Here is a 26,139-nt window from a genome sequence, read left to right on the forward strand (position 1 = left end):
AGAAAGGAAGAAGAAAGGTTTTACATCGAATTGATTTTCTTCTTGAGTAAGTGCTAAAAAAAACTTGTTTTTCGTATTTCTTGTTCGAATTGGATGTTTTCGCTTTTATTTGTTCTTGATTGTTCAAACCAGGGTTCTAGTGGTAGTTTCTTGCCGATTTTGGGTTTTCTTTTGCATCAAGAAAGGAACTTTGATGTCTCTTTTTAGGGTTTCTGGTGTAATAATCTTGTTTAAGTGTTGGAAAATTATTTTTGGGTGGCAAAAATCTATGCATGTGTTTTCTTGAATGATTTCCACGGTTTTTACAAGAAAATCAGCATATAATAACTGCTGTTTTTCAAAGAAATTCACCACATATTCGATGTATAGTGTAGATATGTTGCTATTTATAGAGATTTTGATATGTTAGTGTGTCATAAGGGTTTTAAAGAGTATATTTTCCTAAAAATCAGCATATAAAAAGTGTGAATATGGGCTGTTTTGTGTCGATTTCTTTTCTTATGTATTGTACAAGTTATAGGTATTGCCGTATGTGAAGTATATGTCATATATAGGATATTTCTAAACTTTCAAGGGGCTAATTCCTAAGAAAATCAGCAAGTATCATTGATTCTAAGGACTGTTTTAAGTAATCCCTCTTATAAAATTGTTATGTAAGGTGTAAATATTGTTTTTCAAAGAAGGGATGATGTGTGTGTGTGTGTGTGTGTGTGTGTGTGTGTGTGTGTATATATATAATCTGCAAGTTTTGGGGTATTATTTTAATCAAAATCAGCACTATTTGTACATGTTTAATACACCTTGTTAAGTATTTTTATAAAAACAGCCCCTTACGTCTGTGTTATTTATAGGTGGTTAAAGATCTTATGGAATAACACTTTTGTATATGTGTAATATGAAGCATACTAATTATTTATGTGAAGAGAGTCCTATTCAGTGCAAGATTTTATTTTCTAACTTACATCCTTTAGAAAATTAGCACTTAAGTTATAAAAATTAAGTTTTGATAGATTTTTATAAGGATAAAATATAAATACTATATAGCTATGAAAAAAGGGACTTTTAGGGTAAAGGGTATTACTTAGGTTTATACATAGTAATAACTTAGGATAAATTATAAAAAGGGAGAATGAATAGGATTGAGAAGAAATAAATTAAGTTAGCAAAGAAATTGTAACACTTGGAATAATCAATTGACACTTTGATATGTAATCCTTAAAGTTTCCTTTCCGATTGATACATAGAGCCTCACATCTCATTCTACATTCAAACTATAAGGCAAGTGATAGTGACTTTCATATTAATGGCTTCCAAGAGTAGAGTTGTAATTATGATTGTATTTCATATGATTTATCTTTTGCTTTTACATTTTCTATTAATTGTTAGAGAATTGTAGCATGCTCTCTCTTAATAAATGGTTGAAGAAAATAGTAGAGATTGTTAAAGACTAATCATGCACGCAAATGAGATAAAACTCTCACCAAAAGGGGAGAGAAGGTACATATAAAAAGCAAGATTGCATGCATGGTAATTGTGGGAGGCCCAGAAAGGGAGACCCCTTGGAGCCAACCTTGGGCATAGCGCCAAAAGCTACCCCGACTGAGAGCGTACGACCTAGGGCTGGTGATGCATATTCAGGTGGGCCCGTACAGGGTGACCCAAACGAAATCCTAGAAAGGATTACACTTCATTAGGAAGTGGATAATCGTTGATGGTCAGTGATTGACGGCCAGGCTCGAAAGCCAACGCTAGGCCAAAGGCTACCGTAAAATGAGAAAGAAAATGGGATATTGCTATATAATCACTGGGGATAAATGACTGCATTTGTGATGATAATTCATGCACTTGCATCTTTCTTTTCCATATTACTTCATATTTGAAATAACTATTTCGCCTGGTTCTTATTTAGTTTCACTTTTTATATTACCGTTGTTGAAATGACTAATCGTAAGACAACTGTTATAATGCGACTTGTATCTTTGGTAAACCCTACCACTCTTTTCTCCTTGTTATTATGTGTTAGATCTTCATCTCTTACCCTACTTTGATTCTAGTTTGTCTTTGCGGCTCCCCTCAGTGCCTCATGGCTTCCCTCTTGTCAGGCTTCGTCGATACCCGTCATTCTTGGAGCCGCGTCTAGCTTTCTTGGCGTATCCCAATTTGCCCACCTATTCTGTTATCACCTGTTATTCGTCTTGGTTTGGATTGTCTGTTTCTTTCTTGCTTGTTGTTATGGAGGAGGTGCTTGACAATCCTTCCACAGGAGTGCCTCCTGGTGTTCGTCCGACACCCTCTTTGGCGTCTTCTTCGTCATCATCTCTCTCTGTGGATGGATCATTCCCACATATCACTACAGTTAAGTTGGATGGGGCAAACTACGTTACTTGGAAAGCAGCCGTCGAGAAGTATCTTATTGCCCGTGGGAAAGCCCACATCATTCGTCGTGATCCTCCTCCTACGACGGATCCCACCTTTGATCGCTGGGAACAGGAGGATGCTCTTGTTTGTACCCTTCTGTGGTAGAGTATGGCCCCTCACGTCTCTGGGCCCTTGATGCTTCTGCCTACTGCGAAACGGATCTGGGATCAGGTTACTCTTCTTTACTCTGGCGTGGCAAACATTAGTCGGATCTGCTCTACCTATTCTGAGTGGGTGCGTTTCCGCCGTGGTGATCTTCCTCTTGCCACCCATTACAGCTAATTCGTTGGCCTCTGTCAGCAGCTTGATGTTTACATGCCGTTTACCACGGATCTCACAGAGGCTGCCCGTCAGAGGGATCAGATCCGTGTTGTGCAGTACCTTGAGAGTTTGGGTCCAGAGTACATGTATCTTCATCAGCAGATTATCGGTTCTGGCGCTATTCCTTCCCTTACTGAGGTTTACTCCCGCGTCCAGCAGTGCTCTCCTGGTGATCTAGTGCTATCTGTTCCTATTGATGGTTCTGCTCTCGCGACCTATGATGGCAGTACTCGCCCGCCTCGTGGTGGAGCCTCCTCTGGTCGTGGCCGTGGCCGTGCCGGCCGTGGTGGTGGTCGTTCTGGTGGTGGCCGTGGCCGTTCTTTTTGCACTCACTGTCAGCGTGAGGGACATTATATTGACCATTGCTATACCCTGCATCCCGAGCTTCGTCAAGCACGCTCGGCTCACATGGGTGCTACTACTGCTTCGGCTTCAGATTGCGCTCCCTCTGCTTCTGTTCCTGCACTAGCTGATTCCACCTATACATTATTCCGTGCCGATTATGAGGAGTTCCAGCGTCTGCTGCTCAGTTCTCGTCCTCCCTCTGCAGGTTTTGCCCAGCCAGGTAGTTCACCCACTACTCTTCTATCTAGCTCAGGGTCATGGATCATTGACTCTGGCGCCTCCAATCACCTAACTGGTAACTCTTCTCAGCTTCATTCTTTTCGCTCTTTCTCGTCTCCCTCTCAGTCTATCACCCTTGCTGATGGGTCCACTACACCTATCACTGGTGTTGGTCATATCTCCCCTCATCCTGCTCTTACCTTATCTTCTGTTTTATGTGTACCAAAATCACCATTTAGTTTACTTTCAGTTAGTCAAATTACTAAATCTCTTCACTGTTCTGTCTCATTTTTCCCATCTTACTGTTTATTTCAGGTCTCTCGACTGGGAAGACGATTGGAACGGGGCGTGAGGTAGATGGACTCTATCGTCTTGACTGCCGGCCGCCTACTGTCTTACATAGCTCTGTGGATACATTTCAGTGGCATTATCGCCTGGGGCATCCTTCACTTCAGCGGCTGCAGCAGACTTCTCTGGTTCCCGGACCTTTTTCTAGTTTTCAGTGCGAGTCCTGTGAACTCGGGAAGCACCGTCGTGTGTTGTTTTCGTCCCGGATCATTAGTCGAGTGTCTAGTCCATTTGAATTAGTCCATTCTGATGTATGGGGACCCTCTATGGTCGCGTCTACTACTGGCTTTCGGTATTTTATTATGTTTATTGATAACTTCTCACGCATGACCTGGTTATATTTATTGAAGAGTCGATCCGACGTGTTCTTTGCTTTTCGCACATTTCATTCTGAAATTAAGAATCAATATAATTACAATATTAAATGTCTTCGTAGTGACAATGCTAGAGAATATTTTTCTGATACTAATGGCTTTCAATCCTATCTCTCCCAACATGGGATTTTACATCAGTCTTCATGTGCGTACACCTCTCAACAGAATGGTGTTGCTGAGAGGAAACTTCGTTATTTGCTTGAAGTAGGTCGCACTCTTCTTTTTCAGATGAGTGTTCCTAAGGCATACTGGAGTGATGCCCTTCTCACGGCGTGTTTCTTAGCAAATCGCCTTCCTTCCTCTGTCTTAGAGGGTGCCTCTTCTTTCGAGATTTTATCTCCTAGTAAGGAACAGTTTCCTCCGACACCTCGTGTATTTGGATGCGTTTGTTTTGTTCATCACCTTGGACCTGGCCGTGACAAACTTGATCCCTGGTCTGAGCGTTGTGTCTTTCTGGGGTGTGTCTTTCTGGGGTATTCCCGTACGCAGAAAGGCTATCGTTGCTATAACCCTCGTCTGCGTCGCTGGTTTGTCTCAGGCGATATTACGTTCTTTGAGTCTGAGGCATTCTTCCAACATGATGCGGCATCTTTCACCCCTTCTCTCGAGTCCGAGGTCTCGCTTCCCTTACCTGACCTACCTGCTTCTCTTCCGTCATCTCCTATTTCCGTGCAGCTAGCTTCTGCAGCTTCTACTTCTTCTGCCACGTTGGAGAAGCCAGCTCCACCTAAAATTACACAGCAGTATCAGCGGCGCCAAGTTACAGATAAGTCTCTTCTACCTCTTCTCACACAATCATCTTCTGAGCCAATGATCCCTCTCTCCCGCTCTCAGGTACCTTCTCTTCCGCCTTCCTCTGTTGTTTCTGATTCTCCTATTGCATCTCGTACGAGATCCTGTTCCACTGCACATCCTATTTCGAATTTTGTTTCTTATGATAAGCTCACAAGTACCTTCCAGAGCTTTGTTTCCTCCTTGTCTTCTATGTCTTTACCACAGTCAGTGGCTGAGGCTCTTGACCATCCCGGCTGGCGTGATGCTATGAACCTAGAAATGGGCGCTCTTCATAGTAATGATACATGGGATCTGGTTTCTCTATCCCCTGGTGCCCGTCCTGTTGATTGTTGGTGGGTTTTCTCCATCAAATACCTCCCTGATGGTACTGTCGAGCGCTTAAAAGCACGGTTAGTCGCGAAAAGATACACTCAGACTTTTGGTGTTGACTACACTCAGACCTTCAGTCCCGTTGCGAAAATTCTCTTTGTCCGTGTGCTCCTGTCTCTTGCTGTTAATCATAGCTGGCCCCTTCATCAGCTGGATGTGAAGAATGCCTTCCTCCATGGCGACCTGACTGAGGAGGTGTATATAGAGCAACCACCAGGGTTTGTTGCTCAGGGGGAGACTTCCTCCTACGTGTGTCGCCTACGCAAGTCACTCTATGGCCTCAAACAATCTCCACGTGCGTGGTTTGGGAGATTCGGTGAGGCAGTCATGCGCTTTGGCATGAAACAATGCGCAGTGGATCACTCAGTCTTCAGTTATCACTCTTCAGCTGGGTGTATTTTGTTGATAGTTTATGTGGATGACATAATCATCACAGGGAGCAATTCACAAGGTATACAACGTTTGAAAACCTTCTTGCAAAAGGAATTCTCTACTAAGGATTTGAGTCAGCTCAGGTATTTCTTGGGGATAGAGGTTGCTCGTTCTTCTAGAGGCTTGTTCCTATCACAGAGAAAGTATGTCTTGGACTTGCTAAAAGAAACATGCAATCTTGGAGTTAAACCAGCTTCCGCACCCATGGATCCTAATGTGAAACTCGTTCAAGAAGAAGGAGAGTTGTTGGAGGATCCTGGCAGGTATCGCAGGCTTGTCGGTAAACTTATATATCTCACGGTTACTCGGCCAGATATTTCATATGATGTTGGAGTTGTCAGTCAGTATATGATCTCTCCACGTACTTCTCACTGGGCTGCGGTGACACAGATTCTCAAGTATTTGAAAGGGGCTCCAAGGAAGGGATTGACAAAAGACATGGCCATATGAAAGTTGAAGGCTTCTCTGATGCAGATTGGGCTGGATCCCCAGCAGATAGACGGTCCACCACTGGGTATTGTACATTTGTAGGTGGCAATCTTGTTTCATGGAAGAGTAAGAAGCAGGATGTTATAGCTAAGTACAGTGCAGAGGCTGAATACAGGGCAATGGCACAGACAAGCACGGAACTTATTTGGCTACGTTCACTTCTTTCTGAAATTGGCTTCATTTCATCTTCTCCTTCGCAGCTTTATTGCGACAACAAAGCTGCAATATACATTGCCAACAATCCAGTCTTCTATGAGCGCACCAAGCATATTGAAGTGGATTGTCATTTTATCCGTCAAAGAATCCAGAAAAGAGAGATTTGCACTGTGTTTACTTGGTCAGGGGACCAATTAGCAGATATGTTTACAAAGTTCTTAAATAAGTCAAAATTGAGTGATATATGTAACAAGCTAGGAATGTATGATATCTACATTCCAGCTTGAGAGGGAGTGTTGGAATATGTAACTTGCCTAAGGGCATTTAGGACTTTGTACATCCCTTTATGTTTTAGTATAAAGATATGAGTCAGGGGGAGATAACCTTAACTCATTTTATTTTCTCTGTTTAAACTTTCGGCTAACAGTATTAATAAAAAACTGAAGTGGTCAAGATACATCCATAGTAAGGGAATACAATGAAAGAAGAGTACACATGATAAAGATTCACGGCAGAAGAGAGTCAAACTGTATCCATATCCGTATCTGGCCATTCCCAGTATTCCCACCCCCTATTGTTTGTTATTTCCTCAAAACGTCACTTTCAATAAAAGACAAATGAAAGGGAATGGGACACCAATTTGCTTTAAATAAATAATGAACATGATGCAGTATTTCAAAAAATCATACCTATGCGAACATCAAGAACATCAATCACCAATTGTACAAGAGGGCCCCAACTCACATGAATCAACTGTTTTTGTTGTATGTGGGCAGCTTGCTCGCAAATGGCATTTATTTTGTTTTTTGGTCAGATATGTCATACCTTATCATTCCTCTTAATTGTAAAAGCATGTAAAGTAATATAGTTCAAAACCTTTTGTTGTAAAACATGATTACATGGGCCCGGCTGAGCTGGTTCAAAAAGACTTCTAATCTCATTTTAAGTTTTTTAAAGCATTAGAGAAAGACGGATTTCTATTTAAGGGGATGCTACCTTGGCTTTGTATTTCTCATCCTGTGAGACAACAGTGAATAGGAGTTCCCTTCCAGGTCGGGTTACAACATATGTGACTACCTGCAAAGCAACAAATGCAAAATGACGATCTTCTTAATAGCACCACCTGACTCACAGTCCTTATAATAGTCATCCCATGTTCAGATGAAATTTTATTAGAATGGTTATGTATAAATAAATTTCTCTAAATTCCAAATGGAGATCTATCAAATTTGTATGACAAGTTGCTTTAAAGATTAACTGGTGAGTCGCAAAAATACAAAGTCCACAAAGATGCAACACATAAGATTTGAAGCAATCAATGCACAGTAATGCAGTAAACCAACAGTTTGATTGGTTTGGATTGGCTTATTTTATAGCCGATGGACTGTAAAATTATACAAATCTATAAAATCAGTATTTGGATTTTGTTTCAGCCTTTGAGGTGAAGAAGATGAGAAAGACCATCTGTCCTTTAGAATCCTTTCTCTTTTCAAGCACATGAAGACATGCTTGTGTCCTATGATTTGTGGACACAAACCCCCAAAACTTAGAAACGGGGACACAGCTAAAATGGAAAGTATAAATAATCATAATTTGTTGATACGGATTGATGTGTTGAGTTTCGACACGAATACGAGCTGTCTGACATGGCAACATCTCAAAATCTAGAAACGGTGACAAGTACGTAGATATAAAATTACTGATTACTATTGTTAAGAATAGTGTGTATTGGTCTACGGGGTCAGTTTAGTCATTTTGTGTTACCCTATATCACCACATATATATATATCATATCTTGTGTGGGAGAGTTGGTTGATTGACTCTCTCATTCACGCTTCCTACCCAAACTATCTAGTATCTCTTATCTCTCTTCTTAATCTCTGCAATCTCCATCATCTAATGTAACATGGTATCAGAGCTACATGGTGAAGATCAAGAATTCCCTCCATGAAGGTTGGTATCAAGATTCTTCTCCCTTAGTTCTTCTCCCTAATCCTAACCCTAACCCTATTTGTACCCTTTCCAAATCTCCAAACCCAAATCCCTAAATCCCCAAACCCATAACAACCACCACTAGAAGTGACAAACATTAAATCCTCAATCCCAAAATATTTATGCGCATACCTAGGCATATGCGCATACCCTAAAAACCCCAAGTCCACAGGCGCATGTCCTAGAAACCTATTGTTTGTGATTTTACATTATCTAAACCCTAATCGAATTATCCAAGTCCTAATCCGCACCACCCAAATTTTTTATATATCCTCCAGACCACTCACACCCACTATTTTCCCACCCCTTCGACCCTAAACTTGTTCTACCTTCATTAAACCTACCTTAACCTTTAAATCTTAACCCTAACCAATTTTTAATCTCTTTCCATCTCTTTCTCTTCATGTTCTAAACAACTATTCTTCAATTTTTATCATCTTGTGGTTGGTTCCGGGTACTTCTTTCGCGTTTTTCTTATGTTGGTGGTGTACTTTTGTGTAGTGTTGCACATTTCTATCTCAGAACCGTGTAGTAATGTGTGAGAGAACATCTGTGGATGTTCTTCGTCAGTAGCCTTTTCGTGATTTGATGTTGGTTGTCGTTGTTGGTGATATTGTTGGGTTTGGTGATATTGGTGGTTGGTGAAATTGGTTGGTTGTTGGTGGCTTGTTTTTGTTCGGTACCGTTCGTAGTTGATATTATGTTCGTAGTGGATGCGGTGCTGTTTGATGCTTTGTTGCCCTCTTCTTAGATTTCGTGGAGTGGTTGGTGGGGTTCATGTGGTTTGTTAGTTGATTAGTTTCAGTAGTGATTGGTGATATATAATCATGGTTTTAAATTTCGGCCGAAACGTTATGTTTCGGCCGAAATATTTCGGTTTCGGTGGAAAACGAAACGAAATTCACAGTGAGTCGGAAAAGTACCAAACTTCGCCGAAACATTTCGGAAATTTCGGCCTAAACGTTTCGTTTCGGTAAAATTTCGGTGAAACGTTTCGGAAATTTCCGTCGGTGAAATTTTTACAAGATTTCGTCCGAAATTTCGTACCGAAACCGAGATTTAAAACCTTGTACATAATCCTTGTATTGTTCGTCGTAGTTGTGGAGACTCAGTATGACGACCCCTTCCACGTCGACGGTGACTTTTGGGTCTTCTACGACCCTCCCTGTGGTTCCGATGACTTCTGTCAGATTGAATGGCAAGAACTATCCTGCATGGTTTCGATCTGTTCAGATTTACCATAGAGCCCAAGATAAAACTAGTTATCTTACATCGGCTCCTCCTTCATCAGAAAATAAGGACCATGTTCAGTGGCACCAAGAAGATCACTTATTCAGACTCTCCGATTTCATAGCATGGAGCCACAGATTGCTAAACACATGATGTTCCTTGACACAGCCAAAGAGATCTGGGATCATGCTAAAACATTGTATTTGGGTGAAAACAATCTGACAAGGATTTGTGACACTCAGCTTTACGACGTCTGGAGCGTGGTGATAGTGCTGTATCTGATAACTATTCAGAGTTTGTTCTCTTCGTGAGCAACTTGACACATTCCAGCCCTTTTCTACAGACCTTGCCGTCTTGGGCAAGCAGAAAAGTGACTTGCGAGTTGTTCAGTTCCTCGATGGTTTGAGCTGTGATTTTTTACCGATTCGCCAGCAGATTATTGGGCAGGAGTCTTTACCTTCGCTCACAAAGACATTCTCTCGTGTTCAGCGTGCCATGAGGATAAAGGTTCCTGATGATTCTTCTGTCGAGCGTTCCGCTCATGCAGTACATACTGGTGCAGGTCGTGGTACACGTGGAAGCCGTGGTCGTGGCCATCGTGGACGTGGTGGTAGATGTTAAAGGAGATTAAGGAATGAGAAAAAGTGAGTTAGAGTTAGACTCCCCCTCACTAAGTATTTATATAACGAGAGATTAAGTACAATGGCAAGAATGTCCATACTAGGCTAGGCTTATTCTAGGCTTATTCTAACACTCCCCCTCAATCTGGAATGTATAAGTTATACATTCCTAGCTTGTTACAAATATCGCTCAACTTTGCTTTATTCAATGGCTTGGTGAACATATCAGCCAACTGATCTGCAGATTGGGTGAATACAGTACATATCTCCCCCTTCCGAATTCTTTGACGAATGAAGTGACAGTCGACTTCAATGTGCTTTGTTCGTTCATGGAAGACTGGGTCTGTTGCAATATAAATGACGGCCTTGTTGTCACAGTACAACTGTGAAGGTGAAGAAGACACAATGCCAATCTCAGACAGGAGTGATCTCAACCAGAACTCTGTACTCGTGTGTACCATAGCTCTGTATTCTACCTCAACACTCGACTTTGCAATGACTTCCTGCTTCTTACTTTTCCAGGATACCAGGTTACCTCTTACAAAGGTACAATACCCGGTAGTTGATCTCCTATCTGCAGGAGATCCAGCCCAATCAGCATCAGAGAATCCCTCAATCTGCATATGACCATGTTTCTTGAATAGTAAGCCCTTTCCGGGTGCACCCTTCAGGTTTTAAGAATTTGAACCACTGCACTCCAGTGTGAAGTTTGTGGAGAGCTCATGTACTAACTGACTACCCCAGCAGCATAGGATATATCAGGACGAGTGACAGTAAGGAATATGAGCATGCCCACAAGTCTTCTATACCTGTTAGGGTCCTCCAACAAGTCTCCTTCTTCTAGAAGTAGTTTTACATTAGGATCCATAGGTGCTGACACAGGTTTGACGCCAAGATTCCCTGTCCCCTCCAACAAATCTAAAACATACTTCCTCTGTGATAAAGACAAACCACGAGAGGAGTATGCCACTTCTATCCCAAGAAAATATCTGAGACGTCCCAAGTTTTTTGTAGCGAACTCTTTTTATAAGGTCTTTAGTTTCTAGATTCCCCCTGAGTTACTACCTGTGATGATGATATCATTGACGTATACAGTCAATAGAATGCACCCTACTGAGGACTGATGACTGAATACTGAATGATTTACATCACATTGTCTCAAACCAAACCTCATAACTGCCTCACTGAATCTGCCAAACCATGCTCGTGGAGACTGCTTCAGTCCATATAGAGATTTTCTTAGGCGACATACAGTAGAGGACATCTCTCCTTGAGCAACATATCCTGGAGGTTGCCCTATATACACCTCTTCATGTAGGTCCCCATGTAGAAAAGCATTTTTCACATCTAATTGGTGAAGGTGCCAACCATGATTGACAACAAGAGATAGTAGAACACGGACATAAGGTATCTTTGCAACTAGAGAAAATGTCTCATTGTAATCAAGTCCAAATGTCTGAGTATATCCTTTAGCCACGAGACGAGCCTTCAGTTGCTCAACAGTATCATCTGGTAGATATTTAATGGAGAACACCCAGCAGCAACCAACAGGTCGAGCACCAGTAGGTAGAGAAACTAGATCCCACATCTGGTTAGAATGTAAAGCACCCATCTCAAGGTCCATGACAGCGCGCCACCCTGTGTGACCTAGAGCCTCATTCAAAGACTGTGGTAACCCAACAGAAGACAGAGAGAGCACAAAACTTTTGAAAGTAGGAGTTAGACGATCATAGGAAAGAAAGTTAGATATAGAGTGTGCAGTAGAATGAGAGCAAGTACGCGAAGCAATAGGCGAGTCAGATACAACTGTAGGAGAAGGGAGGATACCTGAGTAGAGGGTAAGGGGATCTCTACCTGTGAAGACGATTTGTCGAGGTGAGATGGAGGCTGACGTGCTTGCTGCTGACGACGTTGATAATGTATTTTAGTAGCTAGAGGAGCCACTCTGGGAACGTAGGAGTCGACTTGACCAGCAAGACAGTCAGAGGCTGATGGTAAAGGTGTTGGAGCCAATCTGGGAACACATGATTCGACTTGATGAGCAGGACAATCAGAAGCCGATGGTAAAGATGCCGGAGCAATGTCCGGAAGGACAGGAAGAGAAATGGACACCTCAGGCTCCAACCTGGAGCTAGTGATGGAACCAGAACCGAAGAAGGGTTCTGACTCAAAGAATGTAATATCGGTCGATACAAACCACCACGCAGACGGGGACTGTAGCAGCGATATCCTTTCTAGGTACGAGAATAGCCCAGAAAGACACTGTTCTGACAGAGGGTCGAGTTTGTCGCGGTCAGGACCCAAATGATGAACAAAGCATACGCATCCAAAGATACGGGGCCCGTAAGTAGAAAAGGGTCCTGCTGTGGGTATAATGTGTGATATGGAGAATCGCTACTCAGCACAGAGGATGGGAGGCGATTCGCTGAAAAACATGCAGTAAGAATGGCTTCCCCCAAAAGGATTTAGGAACCTGCATTTGAAAGAGTAGAGTATGGGCCACCTCAAGGAGATATCGCAATTTCCTTTCGACTACACTATTTTGTTGCGAGATGTAAGCACAGGAGGATTGATGTGTAATGCCATTAGAGGAGAGGTAGTACTGAAAACCATGAGTACCAGAGAAAAACTCACGAGCGTTATCTGTATGAAGACATTTAAGACTTCAACCAAATTGATTCTTTATTTCAGCATGGGAAGTTTTAAAGGCAGAAAAAACCTGAGCGCGGTCCTTCAGTAAATACACCCATGTCATACGTGAATAATCATCAATAAAGACAATTAAATACTTGAATCCTTTATTTGACGCGACCCTAGAAGGTCCCCATACATCCGAATTAACCAACTGAAACAGACTATCGACTCGACTAACGGCCCGGGAAGGGAAAGACACTCTGTGATGCTTCTCGAGTTCACAAGACGCACACTGAAAAGGAGAAACAGAAGCAGGAAATAAAGATGTCTGTCGGAGGGGCTGAAGTGATGGGTGACCAAGTCGACAGTGCCACTGAAAAGCATCCACGGAACTATGTAAAGCAGTAGAAGGGCTGCAGTCAAGGTGGAAAAGGCCATCCACCTCATGTCTCAATCCAATCGTCCTCCCAGTCGAAAGATCCTGAAACACACAATAAGAAGGGAAAATTGAGATGGAGCAAGCGAGATTTTTCGTAAGTTAACTCACAGAAAGTAAACTGAAGGGAGACTTAGGGACACATAATACAGATAATAATGGCAGGTGAGGGGAAGGACAAGTGGTGTAGTAGTGGAATCATCAGCTAGAATAATAGACTGAAAATCAGATGGAAATGAATGAAAAGAAAAGAGCTGAGACGAGTTACCAGTCATATGATTTGAGGCTCTTGAGTCAATGATCCAGGACCCTGAGCTAGAGAGTAAGGTCGTGGGTGAACTACCTGGCTGAGCAAAGACTGCAGTGGGATGGTGAGCACTCTCTCGAAAATGCCGTAACTCCTCATAATCTACTCGAGTAAAACTGAAGGAATCATCAACAGGCATAGGAGCAGATCCAGAGGCAACTGTCTCAGAAGGGCTAGTTGTCGTGTGATGTGATGAGCAAGGCAGACGAAGCTCAGGGTGAAGTGTACAGGAAGTCTATATCTGGTGGCCATCACGCTGACAGTAGGTACAGTAAGGGCGATCACGTCCAGCATCAACACATCCACCACCCCCGTCACGGCCACGAGCTCGGGAGAAAGTACCCCCACCCCTGCAGGGCGAGTACCACCATCATATGGCTAGAGCAGAACTGTCAGCCGAGACGAAGACTCGACAAGGAACTGATGTGCACGTGAATAGGCCTCTCGCAACGATGGAATGTTGCCGGACCCGAGAATCTGATGACCCAAATGAGTGAACTCTGGAACTAGGCTCTCAAGGTAGTGGACCCAAGGTTTTAAATTTCGGTTTCGGTGTCGGTTTCGGCCACCATCGAAATGGAAATGTTTCGGTTACGAGCCGAAATTTCGGCCGAAATCATGTAAAAATGTGATTATGATTTTGTTTATTTTTTTAATTTCGACTGAAATGTCTAAAATTTCGGTGTCAATTTCGGCGGTTTTGGTTAAAATTTCGGCTATTTCAGTGGAAATTTCATAAATTTCGGTGGAAATTATAACATCAATGGAAATTTTGTAAAAAAAGTCCAAAACTGAAATTTCAATCGACATTTCGGCGAAATCTTGTAAGAAAATGACTTCATGTGAATTTCGTTTCTGGTTGTGCCGAAACCGAAATATTTCGACCGAAATGAAATTTAAAACCATGAGTACACCACTCGAATCTGTTCCCGCTGCCGACGGAGGACGTTAACATCAGATGTAAGGGGCATGAAAATGTCAAGATGCTGACAGAAAGAGACAAACTGGCCATAGTGGGCCTCAAGAGACATGTCGCCATGGCGTAGACGCATCCACTCAGAATACGTGGCACAAATGCGTGTGAGATTCTCAACTCCGGAATATGTCAATGCAGTGTGGTCCCAAATCTCCTTTGCAGTCGGGAGGAGAATCATAGTAGAAGAAATGGCAGGGGTCATGCTCTGCCAGAGGAGAGCCTGAAAGCATCCTCCTGTTTCCAGTGAATATACGAAGGATCCTTTTGCAGAGGAGGATCCTGATCAAGAAAGCTGACTTTGCCCCGTCCAAGGAGGTATGTCTCAATCGCTACTTTCCAGGATAAGTAGTTAGTTCCATCAAGTCTGGAAGTGTTCAATTGTGGGTAAGTACCCTCGACAGGTGGCGGGGTGTGCTACGATGTGCAGGAGAGGGGGGGGGGTTTGTTATGATTTACAAGGGAGGTGTGGGGGAGGCGGCGATGCACAGGGGCGTGGGGGAGGCAGGGTCAGATGCACAGAGAGGTGCAGGAGGGGAGGAGGAGGTGGCGGAATGGGTTGGGCTAGGGTTTCGATGCACAAGGAGGTGCGGGAGGGGAGGAGGAGGTGGCGGGATGGGTTGGGCTAGGGTTTCGATGGTATGGATTAGGATTTTGAGGGGTTGAGTTAGGGTAAGAGGTAGAGATGAAGGAGATGGAGGAGGGGAAGATGGATAGAGTTAGGATTAGGGCTAGGGTTAGGATTGGAGATGGAGCAGGTGAAGGCTAATGGCTAATGGTTGTCCCTAGGGATCAGAAACCCTAGGGCTCTGATACCATGTTAAAGGAGATTAAAGAATGAGAAAAAGCGAGTGAGAGTTAGACTCCCCCTCACTAAAAATTTATATAATGAGAGAATTAGTACAATGACAAGAATGCCCATACTAGGCTAGGCTTATTCTAACAATAGAGATTCAGGAGGAGGTCGTGGATTTGGTGGCCGTGGATCACGTTATTGTACACATTGTGGCTATGAGGGCCATACCATAGACTTTTGCTATGATTTACATCCTGAGATGCGACCCTCACGTGCTGCTCATCATGTTTCTAGAGTTACTCCCTCTACATCTATTGAGGCGCCTTCGAAGCCTACTTCTGACACACTGCATATGAGGCACTTTTGCACTCAGAGGATCAGGGAAAACCGGTCACTGCCACTGTTGCTAAGGAAGGTAGCACCCCATCCTGCTCTCTCAGCCGTTCAAATTCTCGACTTATTGACTTTGGAGCCTCTCATCATATGACTGGTAACAATAGCCTCCTTAGTTGCTTTGCACCTAATTCTGCAAGTACTTCTATCACCCTGGTAAATGGAACGATGTGTCCTATTTATGGTACAGGGGACACATCTCTTGGCCCTGATTTTTCTCTTTCTTCCATCCCCTATGTGTTCCTAGTTTTTCTTGTAGTTTACTTTCTGTTAGTCCAATTACTTGCTATCTATGATGTTTTGTAATATTTTTTCCATTCTAATGTGTCTTTCAGGATCTTGCGACTGGGAGGAGGATTGGCTCGGGCCATGAGGCAGGTGGCCTCTACCTGTGAAGCACGGGTGCTTCAAAATGGCCCGTGTACCCGTATCGGGTGCATATCCGACACGGGTGCGCTCGGGTGCATCTCGGGTGCGTGTCGGGTGCGCACCCGATTAAAAAACTTTTTTTTTTCTAATTTTACGGTCGGGTGCGGTTGGGGTGCGCACCCCGACGCACCCGACACGTTTTTAAGTGTTTTAAAAAAAAAACAAAAAAAAGGGTGCCAATAGCAATTTGGAGGGGGTTTAAGTTATATATAAAAGGGTTTTAAAACCCAAAACCCTCACTCACTCACTCTCTCCCTCACCCTCTCTGTCTTGTCTCTCGTCTCTCGTCTGCAACTCTCTCTCTCTCTCTCTCTCTCTCTCTCTCTGCAACTCTCCTCTCTCACTCTCTCTCGCCCGGGCTTCTCTCATTTTCTCCTCTCCCTCTCGGTTTCTCCTCTCTCTCCCTGCAACTACTACCGCCGCCTCCGCCACCGTCGGTCGTCGGAGCCCTAACCTAACCCTACAAAGGTACTCTCTCTCTCTACTTCTCTCCTCTTTGTATCTCTCTCTACTCTTTTTTTATTATTATTATCTCTACTCTCTTTCTCTCTCTCCTTTATTTTTATTTGCGATTTGCATTATTTTATTTGTGATTTGCCCTAAAAAATAGCCTAAAGCCCTAACCGATTGTGAGTCACATAAAAATCAATTTGGAGCTCACAATCGGTTGGCATAATCTTAAAATGGATTGTGATTTTGAAGCCCTAAACTGATTTTCAGTTTGGAGGTCACAATTGAGAATTTGGGATTTAGGGCTTTGGGGCCTAAAGCCCTAAATCCCAAATTTCCAATTGCGAGCTTTCAGGCCATGTTAATTTGAGATTGTGACATTCAATTGGGAGCCCTTTAGGGCTCAATTAGAGGGGTTAGGTCATTAGGGCTTTAGCCTTTAGCCCTTTACCCTTTAGGGCATGTTAATTTAAGATTATGACAATCGATTGGGAGCCCAAAACTGATTTTAGGAGTCAAAAATTATGTTTAATTTTGACCTCCAAAATCCGTTTTGGGCTCAATTAGAGGGGTTAGGTCGTTAGGGATTTAGCCTTTACCCTTTAGGGCCATGTTAATTTAAGATTGTGACAATCGATTGGGAGCCCAAAACTGATTTTAGGAGTAAAAAATTATGTTTAATTTTGACCCCCAAAATCCGTTTTGGGCTCATTTAAAGGCCTTAACCCTTTAGGGCCATGTTAATTTAAGATTGTGACAATCAATTGGGAGCCCAAAACTGATTTTAGGAGTAAAAAATTATGTTTAATTTTGAATCCCAAAACTAAATTTGTGTTTGTTCTTTTAATAGAATGTCTTCATCCGGGGCTAGTAGCGCCACCCAAGTCACAAATGCACCACCTTCTACTTCTACTAATGAAGACCTCTCGAAGCCCTTATGGAGGTATGCCACTAGATTTGATAAAGATCCTAAGGGTGGAGAGAATGTGAGATGGGAATGTAATTTTTGTCATAAGAGTTGGAATAGCTCCTACACAAGGGTTAGAGCGCACTTGTTGAAGATATCAGGACAAGGAATCAGAGCGTGTCCTAAGGTGAAAGCAAATGACCTACTCGGAATGCAAAGGTTGGAGGAAGAATGCAAGGAGGCTATGAAGCAAAATGCTCCCAAGAGAGTGCCATTGCCGCCATCATCAAGTAGTGGATCATTGAGTTGCCCAAGTAGTATGTTTGTCCCTCCAAGTTTTGATCTAAAGAGGAGGAAGACAAGTGGTCCAAGTGGAAGTGTGAGTGCTATTGAAAAGGCATTTAACATGGCGGCCCGCGATCAAGTACATGGCGAGATTGCTCGGATGTTTTACTCCGGTTGCTTGCCATTTCACCTAGTAAGGAACCCACACTATGCGAGTTCATACTCTTGTGCGGCCAACAATCCAATTTCCGGTTATTTGCCTCCGGGGTACAACTTGCTAAGAACGACTCTACTACAAAAAGAGAGGGCAAATGTTGATAGGTTGTTGCAACCCCTTAGAGAGACATGGAAGGATAAAGGGGTGAGCATTGTTAGTGATGGATGGAGTGACTCACAAAGGCGGCCTCTCATTAACTTTATGGCGGTAACCGAAGGTAGGCCTATGTTTCTCAAGGCGGTAGATTGTTCGGGGGAGACAAAGGACAAACATTTCATTGCCAACTTGTTGAAGGAGGTATGGAAGTTGGGCATGAAAATATTGTCCAAGTAATTACCGACAACGCCGCAAATTGCAAGGCGGCCGGGCAACTTATTGAGGCACAGTTTCCTTCCATCTTTTGGACCCCATGTGTGGTGCACACCCTTAACCTTGCTTTGAAGAACATATGTGCGGCGAAGAATGTGGAAGCAAATCAAGTTACATATGACGAATGCAGTTGGATAACGGATGTTTCGGGAGATGCTAGCATCACTAAGAATTTCATAATGAATCATTCCATGAGACTAGCCATATTCAACGAGTTCAACACTTTGAAGTTGCTTGCCGTGGCGGAGACTCGATTTGCGAGTGTTATTGTTATGCTTAAGAGATTGAAACTCTTAAAGCAAGGTCTTCAAGCAATGGTTATTAGCGACAAATGGACTTATTATAGGGAGGATGACATGGGAAAATCGAGGTTTGTAAAAGAGAAGGTGTTAGATGATGTATGGTGGGATTCTATCGACTACATACTCGCATTTACATCCCCCATCTATGACATGCTTAGAGACTGTGACACGGATATGCCTTGCCTTCACTTGGTTTATGATTTGTGGGATACCATGATAGAGAAAGTAAGGGCGGCAATATATAGGAAGGAAGGAAAGAGGAAAGAAGAGGAGTCCAAATTTTTTGACGTGGTGCACGAGATTCTTGTTGCTCGTTGGAACAAGAGCAACACTCCACTTCATTGCTTGGCTCATTCATTGAATCCAAGGTTAGGTGACTTTAAATTTATTTGGATTATTAGTTAGTTATGTTTATTTCTAAGTTCTAACTTTTGACTTGAAATTTGAAACTAAATTAGTTTTTTCTTTCTTAAAGGTATTATAGTGAGCAATGGCTTAGTGAAGATTCAATTCAGGTGCCTCCACATAAGGATGCCGAAATTTATACTGAGAGGATGAAGTGCTTCAAGAGGTACTTCACCAATTCCTCGAACCGCACAAGAGCTAATGTGGAGTTCGCGCAATTTTCCATGAAGTCCGGATTATTCAATGATGTTGATTCCATCAATGAACGGTTCACTATCAAGCCTCATGAGTGGTGGGCCATCCATGGTACATGTGCCCCTATGCTTCAAAGCATAGCTTTGAAGATTCTTATGCAACCTTCATCGTCATCTTGTGCCGAGAGGAATTGGAGCACTTACTCTTTTGTGCATTCTCTCAAGAGGAACAAGATGACTCCACAACGAGCTGAAGATTTGGTTTTCGTTCATAGCAATCTTCAGCTTCTCTCAAGACAAACTCCACAATATAAGCAAGGAGAGACAAAGATGTGGGACATAGGTGGAGATACATTTGATTCCTTCGAGGATGTAGGGGTACTTGAAGTTGCTAGTCTTTCTATGGATGAGCCGGAGTTGGAGTCCATTGTTTTTACCGACGACGTAGAGGACGATGTTGTCGATATTGGAGCTGAAGCCTGAAGCGACTGACTTCTAGGATTGATGATGCATTGATGCTTTATGTTATTTTGGTGTTTTAATGATGAACTTAATCACGTATGAAATGAAGAGTAATATTAGAATTTTCCATTTTGGTGAATGGTGATGTTATTGTTATTTGATTGCTTTCCTTTTTTTTAAAAAAAATTTTAATAAAAAATATTATTATATTCAACGCACCCGAACGCATCCGCACCCAAGTTTTTTGGAAAATCACGTACCCGCGTACCCGTGTCGTGTCGCACCCACACCCCGCACCCGTGCTTCATAGGCCTCTACTATTTTGACAGTGCATCTTCATTCTCGGCATTGAGCGCTTCATTTGATTCATTCATGTGGCATTGTCGCCTTGGTCACTTTCCAGCAGATCGCTTTCAGTATTCCATAGTTGTGTCTCGCCCTATTAGTTCTTTTCAGTGTGAGTCGTGTCAGTATGGAAAACACCATCGTGTTTCCTTTCCGTCTAGGTCTGTCAGTCGGGTGTCTAGTCCATTTAAGCTTGCTCATTCGGACATTTGGGGTCCTTGTAGAACTCCTTCATTATTTGGACATCGTTATTTTATTGTATTTGTGGACGATTATTCACGAATGACTTGGTTATATGTAATAAAAGATCGTTCATAAGTTTTTGATGTGTTTTGTTCATTTTATCTCGAGATCTCTACAAAATACTCTTGTTCCATAAAATGCTTGCGCACAAATATTGTCCATGAGTATTTTTCTACCTCTAGTGGATTTCAGCAGTTTCTCTCTAGTCATGGAATTTACATCAATCATCATGTGCCCATACTTCTCAACAAAATGGTGTTGCTGAGAGGAAGCTTAGATATTTGGTTGATATGACACACTCTCTTATTCCAGACGCATGTTTCAAAGACTTATTGGAATGACGTTGTACTTCATGTTTTCTAGTGAACCGTCTACCCTCCTCTGTCCTCCAAAATAGGTCTCCATTTTCCATCTTATATCCATCGGGGAATCCCTTTCCTTTAGTTCCTAAAGTGTTTGGTTGTACATGTTTTGGTCATAATCTAGCACCTGGCCTCGATAAGCTTGCTCCACGTGCCATCAAGAGCATCTTTCTAGGCTATTCTCGCACTCAGAAAGGCTGCAGGTGCTATAGTCCTCAACTTTGTCGTGTTTATGTCGCTGCTGATGTCACTTTTTTCAAGGACACACCATACTTTACAGAGCCCTCTACACAACCCTTACCTGAACTTCCACTTTCGCTACCTGCTCTTGTTCCTCCTGTACCCTCTTTGTCGCCTGAAGTGAAAACTTATTCCAGTCGTCCTTGACAGGCTGCATTAGCCAAGTGTGCTGACGGCCCATCATGTGAGCCACCTCCTCCACTGCCTGCTGATCCACCCATTGCTACTGAGGTAATTGTTCCATCGACTGTACTGTGCCTGATGATGCTCATGTGTCATCTCGTATGCATTCTCGTTCGACACAACACTCTATTTCTGACGTGGTTTCTTATGCTCGAATGTCATCTACTTTTACCTCCTTTTTGTCATCTGTTTCCTCTGTCTCTATACCTCGTTCACTTGCAGAGGCTTTAGCACATCCTGGTTGGAAAGCAGCGATTGATGCTGAGATGGGTGCTTTGCAGATTAATCATAAATGGCAGTTGGTTTCCCTTCCTCATGGGGCACAGGCGGTAGGTTGTGAGTGGGTGTTCACAGTGAAATATTTACCAGATGGTACGGTGGAGAGACTGAAGGCAAGACTGGTGGCAAAAGGATACACACAAAAATATGGAATTTATTATACAGATACGTTCTCACTTGTTGTCATGGTTTTAAATTTCGGCCGAAACGTTTCGTTTTGTCCGAAATATTTCGGTTTTGGCACAAACCGAAACGATTCACATGAAGTCGTTTCTTTACAAGATTTTTGAAATCATTTTTGGACTTTTTTTTACAAAATTTCCTCCGAAATTTTAAAAATGAATGTCGAAATGTTATAATTTCCACCGAAATTTATGAAATTTCCACCAAAATAGCAGAAATTGACACCGAAATTTTAGACATTTCTGTCGGAATTAAAAAAAAAATGGAATCATAATCATATTTTTATATGATTTCGGCCAAAATTTCGGTCCGAAACCGAAACGTCACGTTTCGGTTTCGGTGGTGGCCGAAACCGTCACCGAAACCGAAATTTAAAACCTTGCTTGCTATTAATATGTCGTGGCCGCTCTTTCAGTTAGATGTCAAAAATGCATTCCTGCATGCTAATCCGCAGAAGGTTTAAATTGAGCAACCTCCTGGGTATGTTGCTCAAGGGAGATGAAGACTGTTGTCTGTAAGTTGACGAAGGCTTTGTATGGCCTAAAGCAATCTCCCTGTGCCTAGTTTGGGAGATTTAGTCAAGCGGTTGTAAGGTTTGGGATGACTCAGTGCACTATGGATCATTCTTTATTCAGCTCTTAATCTAAGGATAGTCGGATTTTTCTTGTTGTCTATGTTGATGACATCATTATTAGTGGGGTGATAGTGCAGCTATATAGAGCCTGAAGGATTTCCTTCAGCAAGAGTTCAGCACCAAAGACCTTGGTTGCCTCGGATATTTCTTAGGGATAGAGGTAGCCTACTCACATGAAGGGCTGTCTCTGTCACAAAAAAAATATGTGCTTGATATACTAGAGGAGACCGGTCTACTAGGTGCAAAGCCGGTTGAGACACCCATGGATCCCAACGTCAAGTTTTCTCCTGATTAGGGAGAACTCTGGAGAACCTAGGAGATACAAATGTTTAGTTGGGAAGTTGATTTATCTCACTGTCACACGCCCAGACATATCCTATGTTGTTGGTGTTGCCAGCCAGTTTATGAATACACCACACATATCACACTGGTCAGCAGTCACTCATATTATGAGATACCTGAAGAAAGCTCCTAGTAAAGGATTGATCTTCAAAAAAGGCAAGCATATTCGAATTGAAGGATATTCAGATGCAGATTGGGCAGGATCTCCTGCAGATAGGAGATCGACTACCGGTTACTGTACTTTTGGTGGAGAAAATTTGGTGTCTTGAAAGAGCAAGAAACAGGATGTTGTATCAAGATCAACTGCAGAAGCAGAGTATAGGGCTTCCTTACTCATCTCCTGCTTCACTTCACTGTGATAACAAGTCTGCCATTGACATAGCACAGAACCCAGTCTTCTATGAGAGGAATAAACACAGAGAAATGGACTGCCATTTTATACGTCACAGGATTCAAAAAGGGGAGATTTGCACAGTGTTCACCAGATCAAATGATCAAGTTGCAGATATGTTTACGAAACCTTTAAACAGAGTGAGAGAGTGAGTTATGTAAGAAGCTGGGAATATATGATATATACACTCCAGCTTGAGGGGGAGTGTTAAGAGTGATTTGCATTGGTCTACAGGTAGTTTAGTCATTTTGTGTTACCCTATATCACCACACACACACATAGACACACACACATATATATATATATATAATATATATATATATATATATATATATAGAGAGAGAGAGAAAACGGTTCCTACACATATGTGTAGAGAGTTGTCTACACACTAGCTTAAAATACAGTGGAGGCCCACATTGTTTGGGTGATCCAAGCCATCCATTTTAAAGGCCCTCACATAGATAGGGTGTCTACAAAAAATCAGATCCATAGGATCATCCCAACCCTACGATTTGTGGAGGTAAAATGGATGTCTTTAAACCTTCACAAATTAGTTTATTTTTTGCCTCCACAGTTCGAATGGTTAGGATGATCCTATGGATCTGATTTTTTGTGGACACCCTATCTATGTGAGGGCCTTAAAAATGAATGGTTTGGATCACCCAAATAATGTGGCCCCCACTGTATTTTAAGCTAGTGTGTAGATAACTTATCTACACATATGTGTAGGAACCGTTTTCTCATATATATATATGAGGAAACTGTTGGTGAGCTTAAGCTCACCAAACTTATGGTGAGCTAGCTTGCCCAATCACATGGGGGCCCACTCTGTTAGGATGATCCAAACCATTCATTTGAAAGTCCCTTACATAGATGGGGGGTGTACCAAAAATCAGCTCCATAGGATCATCCTAACCCCTCCATTTGTGGAGGACAAAAATGGACAGACACAAATCTGCCCCATTTTTGTCCTCCACAAATGGAGGGGTTAGGATGATCCTATGGAGCTGATTTTTGGTACACCCCCTCCCCTATCTATGATAAGGCCTTGCAAATGAATGGTTTGGATCACTCCCCAAAATGTGGGACCCATGTGATTGGGCAAGCTAGCTCACCATAAGTTTGGTGAGCTTAAGCTCACCAACAGTTTCCTCTCTCTCTATATATATATATATATATATATATATATATATATATATATATATATATATCATATCTCATGTGGGAGAGTCGGTTGATTGACTCTCATTCACGCTTCCTTACCAAACTATCTTGTATCTCTTCTCTCTCTTCTTTATCTCTATAATCTCCATCATTTAATATAAAAACTATCATAATTTGTAACAATATAAATATGGTATTCATTTAACAAACTAATAAATCTTAGAATTAATCAACTATAATCTAAAACAAAAATGAGATGATCAAATAAGAACGTATTCACCAATTAAATCTAGTTCCCTTTCGTCTCCAATATACGGCGAGAAAGGGAGACCAATATGATACAATAAATATAGTATTGGAATAAGAGTTTGTTTAGAGTTTTAGGTTTAGTGGAGGGGATATAGCAACAAATATTAGTTAAAGAAGAGTTTATAATAAAAGAAGAGTTAAAAATACAAGAGGTCAACACAATATTCTAGAATAAAATAGAATGTCACACTTGAGACGGCACAAAAATGTGTCCACACACCAACAGTAAGTTGAACAATTCTAGCAATACATTTAAAAGTGTCCAAAGGAGTGTCAATACGTGTGGACACGTGTCGTGTTGGACACGACTGGACACAGATGTCAACAATAAATTCAATGTGTCGACTAAATCATAGTTCGTGTCTCTAATTTTTGGTCTCAGATAAAATGTCCCTTTAGTTTAGTTTCAGGGAATAATTCTGCTGCATGTTTGTACTGATTTTGATGGGGGCCACCCTTTAATAGAGTCAAGAATAAGTTAGATAGACTAGAGGCGTCCAACATTAGTGTTAAGATGTCGGTTTTTTAGTAATAGGGTTTTAACTAAGGATTTTATGTTACTTTAACTCAATAGGGACAATAGAGTCTTTTTCTATCTAAACCACTTAAGCCACTTAAGTTTAAGGGTGCTTTAAATAGGACCTACGGATGCATTACGAATTATACAAAATGGGGTATAGTTTTCATGGGTTTATTACTTAAATAGTTATTGATTTTAGTTAGGAGACTTGAGATTCACAACTCCAAGTTCTAATACGATTAAAACTTTAGTTCTAGTATGATTCTTTCTAGTTTTACTTTATTTAAAGGGGCTTTGGCTTGTAAACATTACAATTACAAATTTAAGAAATAAAGAATAGAGCTTTTAGCTCTACTTTGCCATTTGGATTCATTGCATGTTTTCTAGGTGGATTACTGGAGCCCTAAGGTGGATTCTTTGGGTACTTTTCTGATTTCTTTTCATTATTTCTTCTACTATGTTTACTTATTGAATCAACCTGCTGTGCAACTGTAAATATTGTCGATTCAATCACCTTTTCGTTTACTTTTTCTCAGTTTTTTCATGTCAATTCCCAGCATACGGGCACGTTCACGTGCTATTTTTTTCACAATATTGTGGCAAATAGAATTTTAACCAGTTTACTAGTGTTTTCTTATCACTGAATGTGCAGAAAGATTATCTATTCATTGCTGAAATTTTTGAGCGGACAAACTCTAAAATTCTACGGCAGAAAGTTCCTGTTCAAGAAACCTCAACCAAAAAAAAAATGCAGTTCGTAATGATAACTCTCTCATTGATTTGATGAAAAGAATCCCTTACAAGCTATTTTTGTTTTTTTTAACCCATCTTAATTTCAAAACAATCACCAACCTACCCATGGACAAGATATCCCTACCCAAAGATCTCGCGACTTGGTCATGACTTCCTCAAAATCTCCAAACAACATGATAATATGATCAAGTTAGACACCTAAAATTAGAATAACAAGCAGGGATGTAGAAAGATGGAAGAACTAGAGAAGAAAAAAATCAGAAGATAGAGGAAATTCGAATCAAAGGAAGTGGTAAAGGAAAAATGACAAGGATTTATGTAGGGCTTGGAAAACCCTAGATTGCATAAGGAGGGGTTGGGTTTTGGTTTCTTTTCTAAGAAAAGAGTGGGAGTTGAGAGGAGACTGACTTGCACCAACTACTGAGGTGCTAACTTGCTCCTGGACTAACCTTTCAAAAAAAATAACTTGCACCTTGACTTAGGGTATAAGGATGGGTCCTTTTCTATATCGAGATTTCACCTAA

General features: G+C 41.8%; 1 protein-coding gene across 4 annotated transcripts in view; it reads right to left on the reverse strand.

The window, feature by feature from the left end:
- LOC143880224 (TLC ATP/ADP transporter) overlaps window positions 1-26,139 on the reverse strand; it is a 112,325-nt gene that overhangs the window by 11,133 nt on the left and 75,053 nt on the right. For 3 of the 4 annotated variants that reach the window (XM_077383042.1, XM_077383044.1, XM_077383041.1), the window contains one exon: window positions 7,263-7,343. The exons of the other annotated variant lie outside the window; for it this stretch is intronic. In XM_077383042.1, the coding sequence (XP_077239157.1) occupies window positions 7,263-7,343 (81 nt within the window). The remainder of the gene's footprint in view (window positions 1-7,262; window positions 7,344-26,139) is intronic. 4 annotated transcript variants of the gene reach the window in all.

The sequence above is a fragment of the Tasmannia lanceolata genome, unplaced genomic scaffold (genome assembly GCF_043159265.1).
Source record: "Tasmannia lanceolata isolate RefF3 unplaced genomic scaffold, GAP_Taslan_0.1 ptg000006l, whole genome shotgun sequence".
Taxonomy (NCBI): domain Eukaryota; kingdom Viridiplantae; phylum Streptophyta; class Magnoliopsida; order Canellales; family Winteraceae; genus Tasmannia; species Tasmannia lanceolata.